The sequence below is a fragment of the Camelina sativa genome, chromosome 11 (assembly GCF_030686135.1).
Source record: "Camelina sativa cultivar CO46 ecotype springtype chromosome 11, ASM3068613v1".
Classification (NCBI taxonomy): domain Eukaryota; kingdom Viridiplantae; phylum Streptophyta; class Magnoliopsida; order Brassicales; family Brassicaceae; genus Camelina; species Camelina sativa.
The window spans coordinates 48,494,699-48,512,627 of record NC_141890.1 but is presented as its reverse complement, the minus strand read 5'-3'; the positions used below and the strand labels follow the sequence as shown (position 1 = coordinate 48,512,627).

Here is a 17,929-nt window from a genome sequence, read left to right as displayed (position 1 = left end):
AGGGGCAGAGGGAGTGAGACCAAAGACATTTTTACGGTAATGCTGTAGTTTAAAGATAATTTTGATCATAAACATAAATAAAACTGCCGGTTAGGGGAATGGTAGTTGAACCTAACAACTACGCATGCAGTACACACACATGATCTTTGTTAGTCAAAGTGGGTGTGGATTACATTTACAAGTCTTATATCCACTTGACACATTGTAGTACATATAAGTTCTCTCTACCTGTCAACTTAGTTAGCTATTGACTTTTTGGGTCAAGACTTATTCATATATCAAAACTTTTTACATTCAAACCAATACAATTTAGTTAGGCAAGTGCTCCTCCATGAAGTAAATAAATTTATCTCCTTTCGAAGGTAGAAACGTGTACACAACTCAACCCTTACACTAGCAACTACATAAACGTCTTACAAAATATATAACTCTATCCATATATGTAATCAAATTCATAGGACACAATTATATAATGTGCTTACTATATAACTTTTCATTATATGTCTACATCTTTACGATGCCTTGTCGTGATTCTCTGACTCTGAGTACTAGAGTATACAAAAAGGAGTCTTCTTCGGAAACATTTCGAAAAGATTTCAAAAAAAGTTTCCCTTTCAGTTTGAGTGTGTACACGGTTCTTCGATTTAGAGGTCTTGTTGCAAATATTTAGTCAACCAGTCATTAAAAATTAGATTCACTTCTCACGAACACAAACTCTTACTTCCTTTTTTTAATTCACGTTCGACATACAAAAGGTGTCGGTTTACATCACTTAATATTATTATAGGGTCTTTTTTAGAGAATGTCGATTTTTGACGAAACAAATAAGTGTCGGTTTACATTACATTTACAACTAAGAACACGATACTGCTTTTATATTTTAAAATTATTATTCAGAAAAAAAAAACAAATACTATTAGTCTATCTCTTTCCTTTGGTTCCATGAATGCGTTAGCCCTTTCATACAAAAAAAAATGATTAAACAAAACATGAACATGCATGCGCAGTTTCCTATCTTCTTTATTGTATTCTTTTCACTTTTGCATGTTTAGTTTTTCCATCTCGTGTAGGTGTAGTAATCTTGTAGTAATCTTTATATAATATCATCCTCCTTTGATATTTAAGTTCACATGCACTTTCCTTATTAAGAAAAGTTTAACAAACATTCTCATGTTAATATATGTATATATGTCTTCATTTTAATTTATATGTACACCGATCCGTACTGATCGTACGAACATATTTTTTAAATACGATAACAAAGCATGCACATATAAACTAATTGTTAAAGACGAAAGAATATGAAAAGGAAAAAGAGAGAGAACCAAAAGATAAATCAAACTTAAAACGTATATTTTTTTGTAGTTCATATGTTCACACGTAGAACACTTACTCTATATATAAAAAAGCCTCAAATATTGCAAACCCCCAAAAAAAACTTTACTCTCTCTTTCTTCATTTGACTTTAATCTAATTTCGTCTCCGCTCCTTATCGTCTTCTTGTTCTTGATGTTGAAAGATACCACAAAGAAAACACTAAACAACCCAAGATTCTAAATCCTATATCGGATTTTGATATTTTCTAGAGAAAAGGTTAGTTTTTTAAAACTAATTTTTAGCAAAAGTGGATCCTAGAATGTATGGGAATTGGCCCTCCAATGAATCTGAGGAAAAAGAGGAAGATGAGAACTTATTCCCGGCTTTCTCGGCCCGATCTCAACACGACATGCGTGTTATGGTCTCGGCCTTGACTCAAGTAATCGGAAACCAACAAAGCAATCCTCATGATAACATGAGCTCTATTGATAACCATCCTTCTGTGTATAATCCACAAGACCCTAATCAACAAGTGGCTCCTACTCATCAAGATGAAGGTATACATATATACATATACATGTTCATCTCTATGCTGTGTCTTTTTTTCTTTTAATGTTTGAAACTAGGTTCAAGAATTTGGAAATTTTGTGAAAATTTCATATCAGAAGTAAAACCCAAACTTAATAGACAGTTGTAACTTAAACTATATGCTTATGATCAGTACTCCTTGGTAGTTACCAAAATGTGAGTTTTAAACATTAAATAAGTATATATGGTTTAAATAAGTTAGCACTAAGTAATATATTGTGATATACATTTAAATCCATACAATGAAAATCTGAAATGGTTACATGCACTATGCATATATGTATGCGTAGACCATGGCAAAGATTTAATGATTTCTATTTTGTGACTTCAATTAAGGAAACTTGAGGAGGAGACATTATAGAGGAGTAAGGCAAAGGCCATGGGGAAAGTGGGCAGCTGAAATTAGAGATCCGCAAAAGGCGGCACGCGTGTGGCTCGGGACATTTGAAACCGCTGAGTCGGCAGCTTTAGCATATGATGAAGCAGCTCTAAAGTTCAAAGGAAGCAAAGCCAAACTCAATTTCCCGGAGAGGGTTCAGCTCGGAAGTAACTCTACTTATTACTCCTCAAATCAAGTTCCACAAATCCAACCGCAAAACAATATACCATACAACCAATATTATCAAGATGGGAGTAGTAACGATATGCTAAGTTTTAATTTGGGAGGAGGATATGGTAGCACTAGCGGTAACGGATATTCAATGTCATATGATCATAGTACTACTACTGCAGCTACAACTACTTCTTCGTCTTCTGGTGGCTCTTCTAGGCAACAAGAAGAGCAAGATTATGCCAGGTTTTGGCACTTCGGGGATTCTTCTTCCTCTTCCCGTTCAGGTTTTTGAGATATTAATTGAGAGATTTGAATTACTTGTGATTAAGTCTCATTTAAAAGTTTAGGTGATGATATGTTAGTCTTCACTGTTTTTGAGTGTTAATTTTTGTCCTCCCTGTAAGATTTCTTGAACGTATACGTATTTTTTCTTGATTTAATCAGCTGCAACATTTTTGGTCATAAGTTACAAGATTATCTCACCGAGCCGCAACGCAAGAAAAAAAATGCTTATTACATAAGGCGTAATCTTGTTTTAACTTGGGTGTGCAATAGTATTATATGTTCCGTTAATGTTTGACCAAGCTTCAACTCAGTGCTAATACCATGCATCTATGCAAATCATATGTTCACATCAAACACTTTAATTATTTTATAGTTGACTTTATAAGTGTTTACAAAATCAGTTATTAGTTTAAGGGGGGGGAGAAAGGGCCATTTCCGACATGTACAATATCAAAAGTGCCAATTTATACATATACAAACAATCGGTGTCACTTTCTACCTATACTCTATAAAATTCAAATTTCATACCTAATTTTATAAAATAGTGTCAATTTCAAAGTCAATATCAACAAATACTAGTCAAGAGCTGACTCAGATGACACATGTTTGAGGAGGTGGCATCGAGCATCAAAAACGACGTCGTTTTTGATGCTTTAGTTTCGTTTTAAAAAAAAATGTAACTACCTAGAATCGAACCCTGGTCTCTCAAAGTTTTAAACAAATCTTTAACCAATTGATCCCATAAACTTATTCAAAATAATATGGAAAAATTATGTTTATAACTATATCGACCGATCTCCCTCTTTTCTCCTCTTCCTTTCTTTGTTGGCGTTGTCGATGGCTGCTCCGCCATGGTTCTTTGATTTCCTTCTCCATAGTATTTGAACCGATCTCTGCTTGCTAAGAGAGACGAACATATCAAATTTTTCTAACTTCTCTAGTTTTGATAATTTTGGCATCATCATTCAAAATTGACTGGAAAACAGAAACTCTAGTGATGATGATGATGATCAGAGAGGAACAGAGAATCTCCAAAGTTTAAAAGAATCAAAAAGTAAAAATCAAATCTTGGAAAACCACAATAAATGGAAACAATCAAGCGACTGGGCCAATGGAGGCGGATGTAGATGGAGAACGCAACAGCCATTGACGATGCCAAGAAAAAAAGGAAGATGAAGAAGTAGAGATTATCGCACGTAGATATAGTTATAAACATAAAAGCTCCCTAATGCTTTGAATAACTTTGTGGGATCGGTTGGTTAAAGCATTGATGAAAAGATTAATGGACTAGGGTTCGATTCTAGCTTGTTCCATTTTTTTTAAAACGAAACTAAAGCATCAAAACAACGTCGTTTTTTATGCTCGATGCCACCTCCTCAAACACATGTCATCTGAGTCAACTCTTGACTAATATTTGTTTATGTTGATTTTGAAATTAGCACTATTTTATAAAATTGGGTATGAAATTTGAATTTTATAGAGTATAAGTAGAAATTGACACTAATCGTTTGTATAGGTATAAATTGACACTTTTGACATTGTACAGGTTGGAAATGGCCATTTTCCCTAATTTAGGGTGTCAATCACAATATTCTGTGGCCGACTTGTTCGCTAGTAAAACATCCGAACATCAAATTATAATAGAAAGCTTCATCTCTTAATCTTCGATTCGGTTGTGTAATTTGTACTATATGATCCAAAAGCCCTATATTATTCGCGTTAGGAGCGGCTTAGACGCGTAATAGACACCACCGCAACTTTGTTAAGCAATCTCAAAGCCACTTGGAGTCTTGGACTTGGACTTCAAAGTCTTGTGTCAGACCACGTGGTTTTGTTTACTACCCTAGTGCAACTCTATCAGTTTAGTTGACTATCAAACATAAAATATAAAGTATTCAACAAAATACACTGTGTATTTTTTAAATCTCTTGACTAAAATAGGAAAAAAAAAACAAAAAAAGATACCGCACCGAACTATATATACTTAACTTCATCATAAAGTTGCGTGATTAATTGAAAAATAATCAACGATAAATTGGTTAGGAATGTGATTTATCTACGTGCGATTTTGTTGGTCAATATATTTGGCATTAGAATAGACAGATTTTTTAATATCAGATAATTCAACGAGCATACCTAAGAACAATAAAGTCAACTGAAAAAAAAAACGAATAGACTTTAACAACGGCCGGTGAGTCGGTAACTGTCCGCACTCCGGCCACACCGACCTCCTCTAATTTCAAACTTTGCGGCTTTCTCCACCGTCTTCTCACTAAGATTTCAAACATCTTGATCTAAAACTTTAAAAAACTTGTATCAAAAGATATATATTCCTGATTTTGCTTCAAAAGTTTTGTTACTTGATCATGCGCTTGTTTTAGTATTCTGGTATGCAGTCTCTAAGCATTCCTTAGCTCTATGGACCTTTGATTGAAGATAAAAGCTTCCGTTCTGTGCATTGCGTTCGAACAATGTGTCGTATTTCTACAAAAAAAAAACATAACACACAATCTTAATAAGAAAAAGGGTTGTTTTTTTATATCTTTTCAATTAGCAGTAGAAACTATAAAACCCTATTCGTGAAGACAAACCTTAAGAACCTCTTCCCAAGATGATTTCTCGGTTACACCAAGAATCTCTCTCGCTTCTAGTTCACTTAATATCCCTCTGCTCCCTCTCTTCAAATTTTGAGCTGCTCCATGCGCAACACCAGATCTTGATGCATCTGTTAACCATTCCAAACAGTGTTTATCAACCATTCTAAACACACACACACTCACACAAAGAACGAATCTTTGATAAATTCATTTTTGTCCAGAAACAAAAGAAAAAGCAGAGGAGAAGAACATTGCGATTAAAAGACATTACTTGCAAGCGCCTGACGATATGCCTGAGCACAAGCCCTAGCTATGATTGTAGAGCCCATCACAATCACACTCGCCAAAACTCTTGCAGCCTGCACACAAAAGTATTCAAGAAAATTTTCAATTTAACGTAATTAATCACTGAGAATATAGTTTCTTGCAGCCTCCACACAAATTTAAGAAAACTGTTGAAACATACACAGCTCAACAGGATCTCTCACAAGTAATCAAGGTCACAATTGTGCTGATTTAAAAATCAACTGTTATAAAAATATCAATGAAACAGACTCTAACCAGGAAAACAAAGTGTGAACATTGAAACAATAGAAACAATAGAAACAATCGATCGGGAAATTACACATACCATCGTTAGAGATTAATCAGACCGATGACTGGAGGCTTCGACAGATGTAAATACCTGACAATGTAAGTACGGTATAAGATTTCTCGTAACAGAATGGAGAAAAAGATGAAACAGAGAAAAGTCGTGAGTGTATGAAGCTAATCGACCTTGAGAACCTTACCCAGAGAACAAGAGACGGTAATAAGTATCGTAATCGAGGAATTTAGGGATATGACGACCACGATGAACCACCTAGTTCTGCATTCTGTGACGGAGGCGGAGGGAGAGACTAGGTGTTTCAGGTGATATCATCATCAATAAAGAACCCTAACCGACGTCGGAAGGTAAATTGGGCCTTCAATTTAAAAACTTAGGCCCACTTTAATAAAACGTGGATATTGGGGTGCATAGTCCCCTAATTTTTCAATAATTTCTTTTTTTGTCCCAAACTTTTATGATTTGAAGTTTATAAGCTTTTGATACATATTTTTGGTCACTGCGAAATTCACATCACGGTTTATCAACAACTTGATCTTCTCAAGAAATACCAGTGCTAATCAAAGTGTAACTAATGACATTAAAAAAAAAAAAGAGTAGTTCTAAGGATTCTAAGTAATAAAGAAGCATATTGTGGATAGATTCTGATGCAATGCGTGAGACTTGTGCTTACTTTACTTACCTCCAAGTTACTGTTCTAGCAGAAGGTGACAAACCAAGTGGGATCAAAGTATCAGGTAGCGCCGTTTGAGAATTTAACCTTGTACTTCGGCGATTACACACCAATGGCTTCTGCTTTGTGTCTGCTAGTCTGATAAGCTCTTTAGGTCCCATTGGACTCTCTGGTTCTTGTTGCTTTCTCCTTTTGCTCAGCAGTTCCCACAGTAGTTTCTCTTCGTGTTCTCGGCTTCCCTCTGTGCAAATACGCTACATAGACAAAAGGATGAAAAAAGCAAAACCTTTTAGTGTTGTTAATCATTTGAGCTTTCCACAAACAAAACTCATTCTCGAAATTTTACCTTGCCGGTAATAGAATGTTCAGCTTGTTTCTTCTTCTGACTCGCGGGTAGAAGAAATTTGGCAGATGTTGTCATTCTCTGAACATGATCTTCAGCTTTTTTCAGCTTTAATAAAGCGTCGATCTTTGTCTCTTCTGCAAGTCTAATCCTTTCTCTAGCATCTTGCAGCTCTCTCCTTGTATCTGCGTTTGCTCTTTCCATCTCATTCACTACATCCATCAGTTCCACACAAGGGCCAAGCTTTATTTCAGCTGCCAAGTTACCGACGTACTTGGTCATCGGGTGACACATATTCTTAGCTAAAGCCTGCATAAGATCATTGACACCACTATCTACTGAACCAAGCACCTCGTTGATGTTATTAAATAGGACACGAAGGAGCTTCACAGTGACAGGGAAAGTGTCATGGTTTTTGCTGTGAACCGAGCTTAGGTAATAAAGAGATTTCTGGATGAAATCTTGGAAGAAGGTTCTGCGATCGTCAACCCTCTGCAGAATCTCTTCCCGATGTGAATTCACTTGTGTTTCAATTTGCCTCAGCATATGGATTAACTGTCTCAGTTGCCCCTTATGTTTGTGCAGGATCTCTTTTCCCGCTGATTCGACTTTAGCAGCATAGTTTTCTTCCTACAGAATCACAATACCACACATGAACTTCTGAGGAACAAACTCACTTGGGTTAGAGAAGCTGCATCTCACAATTCTAACGATTTGTTCACATTCAATCTTATAGCAGTACTAGGAAAACAGTTATAAGGATTCACCAGAATGAAACTTGACTATACACATTACAGTTTCATAATCATATTCATTGGTTCTCTCCAGGGTTCTCTCTATAGCAGAACCAGGCATGCATATATAAGGAATCATCAGAATGAAACTCGACTAGACACATTACAGTACAATCTTCAAAAGCATATCGATTGGTTTGCATTCAACATCTAGCAGAATAAGTTAGGCATACTATATAAACAATCAACCAAGTGAAGATTGTCTAGACCCGTTACAGTTTCAGACTCAATTTGCTTTATTGGCATTCCATCTATAGCAAGAAATAGGCACATGTATATAAAAGCATCACCAGAATGAAACTTGACAAGACACATTACAGATTCAAAATCATATTAATTGGTTCAGATTCAATCTATATCAGAACTAGGCATACAGATGTTATAAGATTCATGATGTATAATACCTTTGAACTGCGAATTTGATTGTTCAGATCACCAGACCGGGCTCCATTTTGGGCAGTACCCATATGATATCTTCCCTGGTGAAATTAGAGTAATGATCTGAAAATTTATGCAATAGAAGCATAATTTATACAAGATGATGATTGAATATAACTCACAGTATTGAAAATAAAGGTGGAGAGTCTCCCTTCACTCTCCATCTCCGACGTCTTCAGCCCAACCAGCTTCATCAAAGGGATTGCCAAAGACTCGAAAACTTCCCCTGCCTTTAAATTACGAAAACCTATCTCAAATTCAATCGTTCAAATCAAGCTTGAATCGACAAATCTACCAAACCGTAGAATCCGATTAACTCTCCCCAATTCGTTGCAACACTCAGAATCGTTCAAATCAAGCTTCGAATCTACGAATCTACCAAACCAGAGAATACGATAACCTATCTCAAATCAGTTGTTACACTCAAAATCGAGCTTAAATCTACTCAGAAGAAATCAAAATCTAGCACATTAGAGAAGAGGATTCATCTTTACTTCGACGAGGCCGAACGCGATCTGCGATTGGAGTTGATTGTACGCCAATTTCACTTTCTTGTTGCGATCGACCAGCGTCGCGAGCTTATCCCGGAGATCTGGCGCCGACACTGCTGCAGCACTCTCCTCCGTCGTGTATTGCGCCCGAGAGGCCTGGAACCTCCGTGGATTTAACGGTCTTGGCGGGAACTCCATTGTAGGAGGAGGTAAGGTGATATCACAAGTCGGAAGAGAAAGGATTCGAATTTCAAAACAGTCGTTTACTCAATTCTCTCTTTGTGTTTTCGTCGTTTTACAATCTCTCGCACACCCAGTTTTAATATATCCCGGGCCGGGCTTCCCGACCCATAGTACGTCTCGAAACAGCTTGGCCCATTATTTATTAACCAGAAATATATTTTAGGATGACTATGAATAATTTAATTAGGTAAATGCTACTTCTCAGTTCTCACAGAGAAGTAGTTTATAATCTTTTTATTTTAAAACAACTTCACAAAAGTATTTAATAAAGTAGCATCCCCTATATAAAACGGAAGTACACAACATTGTTTTATAGACCATATAATTTTAATAAGTTGGTTACAAATAGGTTATATAGATTAATTGGTTACAAATAGGTTATACCAAAAAAATTAAAGAGAATATTCTAAAGAATCATATCATCTAACTTACCATATTAATTTCCTTTATTAAATTATTCATCAAATAAAATCTTTTGATATCTAACTTAACATATTAATTTGTTAATTATCATTATACTTCACTTTTCATTTTTATATATGAGTCTATTTTGTGAAACATATAAATTATCATATATTTATTATAATTAAAAAATAGTTTTATTTCTAGATATACCATAAGTTGAATTTTTAAAAACAAATAGAAATTTTTCAATCTATAAAATATTCAAGCTTTAGTAATATTATTCTTTAGAAATAATATATATTGAATTAAAAAATTTACTGAGTAACAGGTCAAAAGTTGAATATTTAAATTCAAATTTACAAAATTATGTCTTATAATGATATTCAAGTTATGATGTAGAATATACATTATTGAAATAACTTCACATATATAACATAATACAATATATTAAAATTTTATTTTAAAATATAAAATATACAAAATTTTGTATAAAATAAAATTGTCTATTGTTATAGCACGGATACTTATCTAAAATCATTAACAATATAAAACTTACAAAATATGTATCTTTTTCAAGTCATTATATTTAACATATGATTTTATTGCATAATGTTTTATCCAAAACAAAATTTAAAAACAATCATATAAATTATATTTTATATAGAAATTACAAGATACATAAAATGAATTTCAACTCGTGCTAGAGCACGAGTCTTTATCTAGTGTTATTTATAGAAGTAGCACTCTAATTAAATTACTCTGATTAAACCTTAAAATATGTTATTATAATGTTTTAGTGTAACTTTTTTTATCACAAACCCTCACATTTCTTTTGTTTCTTTTTCTCTGTGGAGAAGTATATACGAATGGCTTACTTTCAATGATCAAATTGCCTCGATATTGAGAAAGTTGGTTAAACTAGGGGTTGTATAACATTAGCAAAAACAAAAGTGGTTGACAAAAAGAATAACAAATTAGCCAAAAGGACTAATTAAACTAAAGACTAATAACTAATTAGGAATTTTAGGATAACGAATAAGTAAACCGCAACAACCCAAACCAAACTAGAAACGCAACTCGTCGCCGCCGCATCCACCGCGTCCAGACGTTGACGATCCCGTACAGCTAATACCGCCAACCAAAGCCGCAGCCGCAGCCGCAGCAGCCGCATTGTTCCGTTCCAAATGGCAAAGCTGACGCAGCTTAGTGGGGACATACCAAATAGAGAGGCGAGGGTGCGCGTTAAAGACGGCGTCTATATCCCAGCCATGACGACAAGCGATGTTAACAAGTGGCTTGTAACAAGCCTGACGCCACGAGCCAACGTTCTCGCCGCGTTCTTTAAACGCTCTCCGAAGAGCGTTTGAAGCCTCTTCGTCTAAGCAGTGGAGAGCATAACAGTGGACGTAGTGTCGCATTTTGGGCTTGTTTATGTAACTAGCTCCAGACTTCTTCGCGTACCTAAACACTTGGTTCGTCACCTATATACACATTAAACACAACATAATAAATCAAACAAAAAAATTATTAAAGAGCAACTATATATATATAGAGATCACAAAATTAATTACTTGTTAGTCTAGACAAGTAACTGCACCCAAGAAAAAATGATAAGCAAAATATTGAGCCCAATAAAATTTAGAAAGAAAACAAATAAAATTAGAATTTTTTTTTTGTTTTCTGGTTATGATTTGTAAACCTCAGTTTTTAATAACGTGCGTCTGTACAAGCAAAGCAATGGCACAGAGCTCATGGATTCTGTACTATCATCACTAGAGGAAAGAAGACCCTTTATTATCCGCTGGGCAATAGCTTGTTTCATAAATATAATATAGAAACAAATATCCCTATTAATTGTCGAACAGTCCTATACGTATGTGTGTGAATGCATGCAGAAATTGTATGTAACGAATGAGGATATCGTATCTAACAATCTCATGTCGTTTTAGCCAAAAACAACAGAGTCCTTTCCCTAACTCGACACGTCTTCGTACGGTTTACTGTCAAAATTTTAAATTGCAATCTAACTAATATTTATTCTGAAGACATGATGGTAACTAAAAAGAAAAACAAAATATCAGAACCTATAAATCTATGCCAGACATAGCAAAATTGAAAAAAAAAAAAAAAAAAAAAAAATCCTGAACTCGTGACTTGTCAAACTTACTTTTAGAACAGCTGTCCATGATTATAGCTATAGTTTCCCTACCATACCCCATTAATTCCGACACAATTTTATTTTGTTTTCTTCTCATAAAGTAAATGAACGGTTAGGATTAGATCATTGAAGATAAAAAAAAAGGAATCGAAAGATACCTTGGTGGGGCATTTCTCGCCACGGTCTTTAGCAATGGTCTGAACCTGAAAAAGGAACTCACGGCATTGTTCGTACAAGTGGAACAGATAATCTAAACCGTTCTTTTTGCCACGTGCCACTTCCCCAGGCTCCGTCACGATAAACGGATGCTCCCTCTGTCTCTCCGTCCCCAACCCACCACTACCTCCAACTCCTCCGTTACCGTTATCCATCCCCTCGTCATCCTCACCTTCGTTTCCGTCATCGTCGGTTTCAACTGATGCCACCATTGGTTTCTTTCTCCTTCTTTGCGGTTGCAGTTTCTTCATCTTTCCTTGACCTGCCTCCCAATAACCGCCGTTATTTCCCGCCGCATCTGTCTGGTCTTGCTGCTGCACCGGTTCCTCTGATAACCCTGTCCAATCATCTACATATATAACTTGTCACTATAACATTATTTTATTTTTAATCAAGTTTATGCGTATACTCTTTGAGTTTCCTACTATACACGATACTAATCCTCGTACTTCTTGCACTAGGTCTAATCAGTTATAACCAGACTACCACTTCATACACACTAGCTCTAAATAATGCTATCAATTATGCATTTTTTATTTATCGTTAGACATACATATATGATATATGTGTATTTTTTATCAGAAGCTTAATCATAAAATTATGTAGATCACAACTATCATCCAAAAAATATCGTTGCTGATGTGTTTTTGGGAAGATTCATAAATCTGTTTCTACTAGTCACGTGAACATAGATATATAGAACAGTATTATATATATATATCTAACGTGCGATATTTTTATATGTATGCAAAATCACTGTACCTTCTTGGGAGAGGGCATCAAGAGCGAGATGAGTACCGGAATCGCCTGGGGCGGAGAGTAGCAAGTGACGGCGTCTAGAAGATTCCTCCTCTTCCTCTTCTTGCAATCGTCTCCGTTCAGCTCTTACGGCAGCTTTGATACCGTACCGTTCACCAACGAGAAGCTCCCATCTAAAGATATGAGAGAGACTATTCATCATCTCCTCAAGCTCCTCGTCCTTCATACCAACAAGCGTGCTCGCCGTAAAACCCAACTCTGCTATCTTCGCCGCCGTGTAGAAACGTATACCGTAAGCACCAAACAGCCCCTCTAAGCCACCGAGTCGCATCCCAAAAGCCGCCGTCTGAGGTGTTGGCGGCTGTTGCTGAAGAGGAGGAACCGGAGATGGTGCTGGAACCATTGCTCTCGTTGGGTTCCACCGGAATATGCCACTCGTGAAACCTTCAGGATCCATAGTCTCTTTCTCTCTCTCTCTCTCACTCACTCTCCTTTTTTTTTTTTTTTTCTTTCTTCTCTCTCCTTCTTTACTCTGTTTGAGCTGATTGCTTTATTGTAAAAATGACCACTCGAGCAACTTCTATATATACAACAGTAAAGAATCTAAAAAATAAATACTAGGTTTTTGTGATATTCTTTTTTTATATCGTTGTTTTTGCAATAAAGCATTTATGTGAAGATATGTGTCTTGCTGGGAAATTGACAGTTGGGACTTAACAAGTCAAACTTTTTCCTTTCATCGACATTCTTCTTCTTCTCTACTCTGATTATGACCATTCGCAATTTGACACGTAAGAATATAAAATGATTAGGGTTTCTACTGTGATGATCCTCTCCTCTGTTATTGTTTATATATATATATATATATATATATATATATTCAAATCATCCGCATCTTTGTTTGTAGTTGCGCATATAGTTTCCAACTTATAACTACTTAAAAATATGATATGAACTCAAATTTGGCAATATTATATTGTTTATTTGTAAGTTATATAGAATACGTAACATTTAAACTTGTATTACGTATACTAACACTGTCTATGTACCTTGTCATGACAAGGTACCACACACTCTTTCCCTTGTGGATCATTCGGATACTTTGAATGAATCCGTTATCCATATAGTACGTCTTATCCACAAGTTACAATTTTTGCGATATAATAGTTTTGATATGATAAGAACTACCAGCACTTCTCGTGACTAATCACTGAGATTTTTAATTTAGCAACCAAAAAAATTGACATTATATTAAAAAAAAATAGTTATTTTTAGATTGTGGATTATATATCATTGCAAATTATAAAATTTTAAAAAGTTTTCTGATTTTCTTAATACAAAAAAGTTTTATATGTGTTTTAAAAATATAAACATTGATTTTTGGATGGTGGGTTTTTATATAGTAAATAACAGTTACATTGTATTTTAAAAAACCTGATTTTCTTATATACAAAAAATGTGTTTTAGACTTTTAGGGCATAGGGGTAATTACAAATTACGGAGATGACAACACGTAAAGGATCGTAGAAGAGATTAGACCCAAAGTTTGTGGGATTAGATGGTAGACTGGAAACACACCTGACCCCTCTCCCGTTTGGAATTTGCACTTAGCATTTACTAATATTTTTTATGTTTCTCATAACGCAAATAAATAAAAGGTCTCATATATTGTAACGAAAGGTTACATTTATTATAGCAAAAAATTATTTACAAAAGTGAGAAAACCTGGATCAATCAACTTTTAATGCCAACAATTATATCATACTACAATAATGTATATTTGGAAAAATGGAACTTGAAATAGGATTGGACATTGATTACGTAACTTGGGGAAATAAACAGTGAACACAAAGAATAGTGTTAAAAAAAAAAACATAGGAAAATTAGCCGAAAATAAAAAACTTTAGTGTTGGAAAGTTAGCCAATGAGGAAACGACAGGTCAAATCGGAGTTCTGAGATCAGTCTGTGTAGTTTTTGTATTTGACTGTCTCACTCTCCTCAGTTTCCTCTCTTACCTTTTCTTTTTTGTCCTTTCTCTCTCTCTCTCATTTCCTTTTTCTTATTAAATCTTTTAACATTATTACTACGCGTATAATAAGTAAGTACATTGTATAATAATAATATCATCACCTTCATCATTGCGAGTTGCGACTTGCGGTACTCTTAAAATACTGTTCTCACCACTGTTATTTAACTGTTGGAGTTTTAGAATCCTGAAAAGATTGAATAATACTCCTAACGCCCCCTATTACTACCCTATTCTCTCAGTCTCTCACCACTTTCATACGATTTTTCTTTTCTAGTGGATATATTATTAGTGTTTTAAAATTAATAAACAAATTTGTTAGCAAAAACAAAACAAACTGTAAAATTTTACCTTTGGGCCGTTTTATTAATGGGCTTACTTTTACAGTTTATTTCTCGGCCAGCCAGTCCATTACGTCGTTATTATTATAAATAATAATATTTTTAAAGTGGCTGACGTGGACTGGTCATCTCACCCCAACGACTTCTCTCTCTCTCTCTCTCTCTGAAGAAAATGGGATCCCACCAAAACGACGTCGCATAGGCCATAGACGAATCTTTCTTTCTTTCTTTCTTTCTTCTTCTCCCTTTTTTTCTTACTCGTTTCTACGCATCTTCTTCAAAAATGAGAATCGCTGTGATCTCGCTATCAACTCTGGGCGTGATCTAGCTAAATCGGTTGGTGAATTTTATATCTCTGTTCCAGTTTCCAAGTCTCAATCTCGTCCAACTCTTTTCTTAGCAACTTTTTTTCTGACATTTCAACTGTTCTCGCCGATCTTTATATACTTTATATGTTTTCCTTCCGATAATCTGGGATTTTGAAAGATCTTAGGTGGTTCTCTGGGAGGGGGAAAGCAAGAGATAGAAAAATGAAGCTATCGAGCTTGGTTTTGATCTTCATTGTTTGTAACCTCACTTTCTCGACGATTTCTGCTTTCCGTCTGAGTCGTAGTCAACCAACTGAGCGAATTTCAGGTGATTTATATCTTCCTAACTGTGAAGAGAAGCTTCATCTATGGATTCTAGTGATTGATTTCATGGTTTTTGTTACTTGGATTCAGCTCTTTACTTCGAGTTCTAGGGATTCTCAGTATGTGAGTTTGTGTGGTCATTAGTTAGTTTGTTAATCGAAATGAAGACTAGGGTTTCTTCTTTTTAGTAGAGGTTATCTATGGATTATTCTAATTGAATCTGGGGAAAAATGTTAAGTAGGATGAACTATTGATTTGTAATTTTCTTATGGCCAATTAAAGCAAGATTCATGCCTCAATTAGCCGATTCATTATCTTGTTTTTGAGCTTCTACTTATTATAGTGCAGGTTCTATAGTTCAGCTATACAGTTTAGTTCATTGCTTGTGGATTCAGTGTTTTGATGTTCAAGCAGAATCATGTGAAAATTGAAGTGTGTGTCTGTTTTTTTTTTTTTTAGGTAGTGCTGGTGATGTGTTGGAAGATGATCCTGTGGGAAGACTGAAAGTCTTTGTTTATGAGCTTCCAAGTAAATACAATAAGAAGATACTTCAGAAAGACCCGAGATGTCTTAACCACATGTTTGCTGCTGAGATATATATGCAGCGTTTTCTTTTGTCTAGCCCAGTTCGAACACTTAATCCCGAGGAAGCTGATTGGTTCTACGTTCCTGTCTACACCACTTGTGATCTCACTCCTAATGGTCTTCCTCTCCCTTTTAAATCTCCACGAATGATGAGAAGTGCCATTCAGCTCATCGCTTCAAACTGGCCTTACTGGAATCGCACTGAAGGAGCTGACCACTTCTTTGTCGTGCCTCATGACTTTGGAGCCTGTTTCCATTATCAAGTAAACAAAATATCTCTCTTTTACTTCCTATCCTAAATTCCTAATTTGGCTTTTGCTTTATCAATGCGTCTTACACTATTGGTTGTGTGCCAATGTTGAACTTGCTCTCTGAATTGTTTCCAGTCCTGCAACTTGTGAGTTGATCACTGTTCCATACAACATCTTAACTGAATTCTTAGTCATGTCAACAAATTCCGATGCATTTCTGTTTGTGTTTGAAAAATCCATGCTGAGTCCTCGGGTTAAGTTGTGCACTTGTTTCATCATGTTCTCACGTATAGTTCCTCCTGGACTAAACTAGGAACCAAAAGTCTATAACTAGTGTTCAGTAGATCTTAATGCCTACATACTCATAGTGCCAATTAACTTGTAGTAATCCTGAGCAGTGATACAAATATATGTACCTGCAATGTTGCTAACCTGTCTTAAGTAATATCTTGTTTGTGTTTGACTGTGGCAGGAAGAAAAGGCAATAGGAAGAGGAATACTAACCTTGCTTCAACGAGCTACACTGGTGCAGACATTTGGTCAAAGGAATCATGTTTGCTTGAAAGAGGGTTCAATCACTGTTCCTCCGTATGCTCCACCACAGAAGATGCAGTCACACTTAATTCCTGAGAAAACTCCTCGATCCATCTTTGTTTATTTCAGAGGATTGTTTTATGATGTGGGAAATGATCCTGAGGGTGGCTATTATGCGAGGTAACTTTTTCTTATGAGAATGCTTAGCTATGTTCCAAAACTTTTCACAAATCACCTGAAACAGTTAATAAATTACTTTACTGATTTGTAATTGTGGATATAAAACTTAATAAGGCAATGAAGATTCATCGACTGTTTATTAGTAGTGATGTTTTGTTTTTCAATGGGTCCAGAGGCGCACGAGCAGCTGTATGGGAAAACTTCAAAGACAATCCGCTGTTCGACATCTCAACAGAGCACCCAACAACATATTATGAGGACATGCAGAGAGCAATCTTCTGCTTATGCCCGCTTGGATGGGCCCCATGGAGTCCAAGACTGGTGGAAGCCGTGATCTTTGGTTGCATCCCTGTGATCATAGCAGACGACATTGTGTTACCTTTTGCAGATGCGATCCCTTGGGAAGATATTGGTGTATTTGTGGATGAGAAGGATGTTCCTTACTTGGACACAATACTCACATCGATCCCACCAGAGGTTATACTGAGGAAACAGAGGTTATTGGCAAACCCATCGATGAAACAGGCGATGCTGTTCCCACAACCGGCTCAACCAGGGGATGCGTTTCATCAAGTGTTGAATGGGTTGGCTCGTAAGCTGCCTCATGAGAGGAGTGTGTATCTGAGACCAGGTGAGAAGCTGTTAAACTGGACAGCAGGACCGGTCGCTGATCTGAAACCTTGGTAAGGACCAGTGTTGGAATTTGATTGAATTGGTTGGTTGGTTTTGTTTCTTCTTATGTCTGTATTTTGTAGATTCAGAACCTTTTTTTGTTATATAGAAAGGAAAAGCTTCATCATTGTAATGAAAACTTGAATCCTTTTGAGAGAGTCTAATCTAGAGAGAAGAGCAAAAGAAAATTCGTCTTCTCCTTTCGTTTTAAAATTTTTTACCATTCCAGTTAAAGTGGGA

The 17,929-nt window shown here is 35.7% G+C and overlaps 5 protein-coding genes across 9 annotated transcripts; 2 read left to right on the top strand and 3 right to left on the bottom strand.

Moving 5' to 3' along the window:
* The first annotated feature begins 514 nt into the window (after window positions 1–514).
* On the top strand, window positions 515–2,898 carry LOC104726782 (ethylene-responsive transcription factor ERF114-like). Its single transcript, XM_010445722.2, has 2 exons — window positions 515–1,874; window positions 2,242–2,898. The coding sequence occupies exons 1-2, from the start codon at window positions 1,637–1,639 to the stop codon at window positions 2,748–2,750; spliced, it is 747 nt and encodes a 248-aa protein (XP_010444024.2). The 5' UTR covers window positions 515–1,636; the 3' UTR covers window positions 2,751–2,898.
* A 1,911-nt stretch (window positions 2,899–4,809) lies between these two features.
* On the bottom strand, window positions 4,810–6,309 carry LOC104726780 (mitochondrial import inner membrane translocase subunit PAM16 like 1). 2 transcript variants are annotated; one of them, XM_010445720.2, is made up of 5 exons: window positions 6,132–6,309; window positions 5,972–6,025; window positions 5,612–5,699; window positions 5,335–5,468; window positions 4,810–5,227 (listed from the first exon to the last, which is right to left on the bottom strand). In XM_010445720.2, the coding sequence occupies exons 2-5, from the start codon at window positions 5,972–5,974 to the stop codon at window positions 5,108–5,110; spliced, it is 345 nt and encodes a 114-aa protein (XP_010444022.1). In that variant the 5' UTR covers window positions 5,975–6,025; window positions 6,132–6,309; the 3' UTR covers window positions 4,810–5,107. The 2 variants fall into 2 exon arrangements, with proteins under 2 accessions (XP_010444022.1, XP_087331969.1); XM_087475843.1 differs by having other exon boundaries at window positions 6,118–6,283.
* Window positions 6,310–6,504: 195 nt separating this feature from the next.
* On the bottom strand, window positions 6,505–8,978 carry LOC104726781 (uncharacterized). Its single transcript, XM_010445721.3, has 5 exons — window positions 8,690–8,978; window positions 8,318–8,425; window positions 8,162–8,236; window positions 6,967–7,593; window positions 6,505–6,874 (listed from the first exon to the last, which is right to left on the bottom strand). The coding sequence occupies exons 1-5, from the start codon at window positions 8,882–8,884 to the stop codon at window positions 6,626–6,628; spliced, it is 1,254 nt and encodes a 417-aa protein (XP_010444023.1). The 5' UTR covers window positions 8,885–8,978; the 3' UTR covers window positions 6,505–6,625.
* Window positions 8,979–10,234: 1,256 nt separating this feature from the next.
* LOC104726778 (protein LEAFY) lies at window positions 10,235–13,033 on the bottom strand. 2 transcript variants are annotated; one of them, XM_087471632.1, is made up of 3 exons: window positions 12,471–13,033; window positions 11,651–12,045; window positions 10,235–10,815 (listed from the first exon to the last, which is right to left on the bottom strand). In XM_087471632.1, exons 1-3 carry the CDS (start codon window positions 12,922–12,924, stop codon window positions 10,399–10,401), a joined length of 1,266 nt encoding a protein of 421 aa, XP_087327758.1. In that variant the 5' UTR covers window positions 12,925–13,033; the 3' UTR covers window positions 10,235–10,398. The 2 variants fall into 2 exon arrangements, with proteins under 2 accessions (XP_087327758.1, XP_010444020.2); XM_010445718.3 differs by having other exon boundaries at window positions 11,651–12,057; window positions 12,471–13,029.
* A 1,918-nt stretch (window positions 13,034–14,951) lies between these two features.
* Window positions 14,952–17,902, top strand: LOC104726777 (putative beta-1,4-xylosyltransferase IRX10L). 3 transcript variants are annotated; one of them, XM_010445717.3, is made up of 5 exons: window positions 14,952–15,171; window positions 15,329–15,471; window positions 15,927–16,315; window positions 16,776–17,017; window positions 17,191–17,902. In XM_010445717.3, exons 2-5 carry the CDS (start codon window positions 15,366–15,368, stop codon window positions 17,702–17,704), a joined length of 1,251 nt encoding a protein of 416 aa, XP_010444019.1. In that variant the 5' UTR covers window positions 14,952–15,171; window positions 15,329–15,365; the 3' UTR covers window positions 17,705–17,902. The 3 variants fall into 3 exon arrangements, with proteins under 3 accessions (XP_010444019.1, XP_087331061.1, XP_010444018.1); XM_010445716.3 differs by having other exon boundaries at window positions 14,954–15,171; window positions 15,322–15,471; XM_087474935.1 differs by having other exon boundaries at window positions 14,952–15,471.
* Window positions 17,903–17,929: the final 27 nt, after the last annotated feature.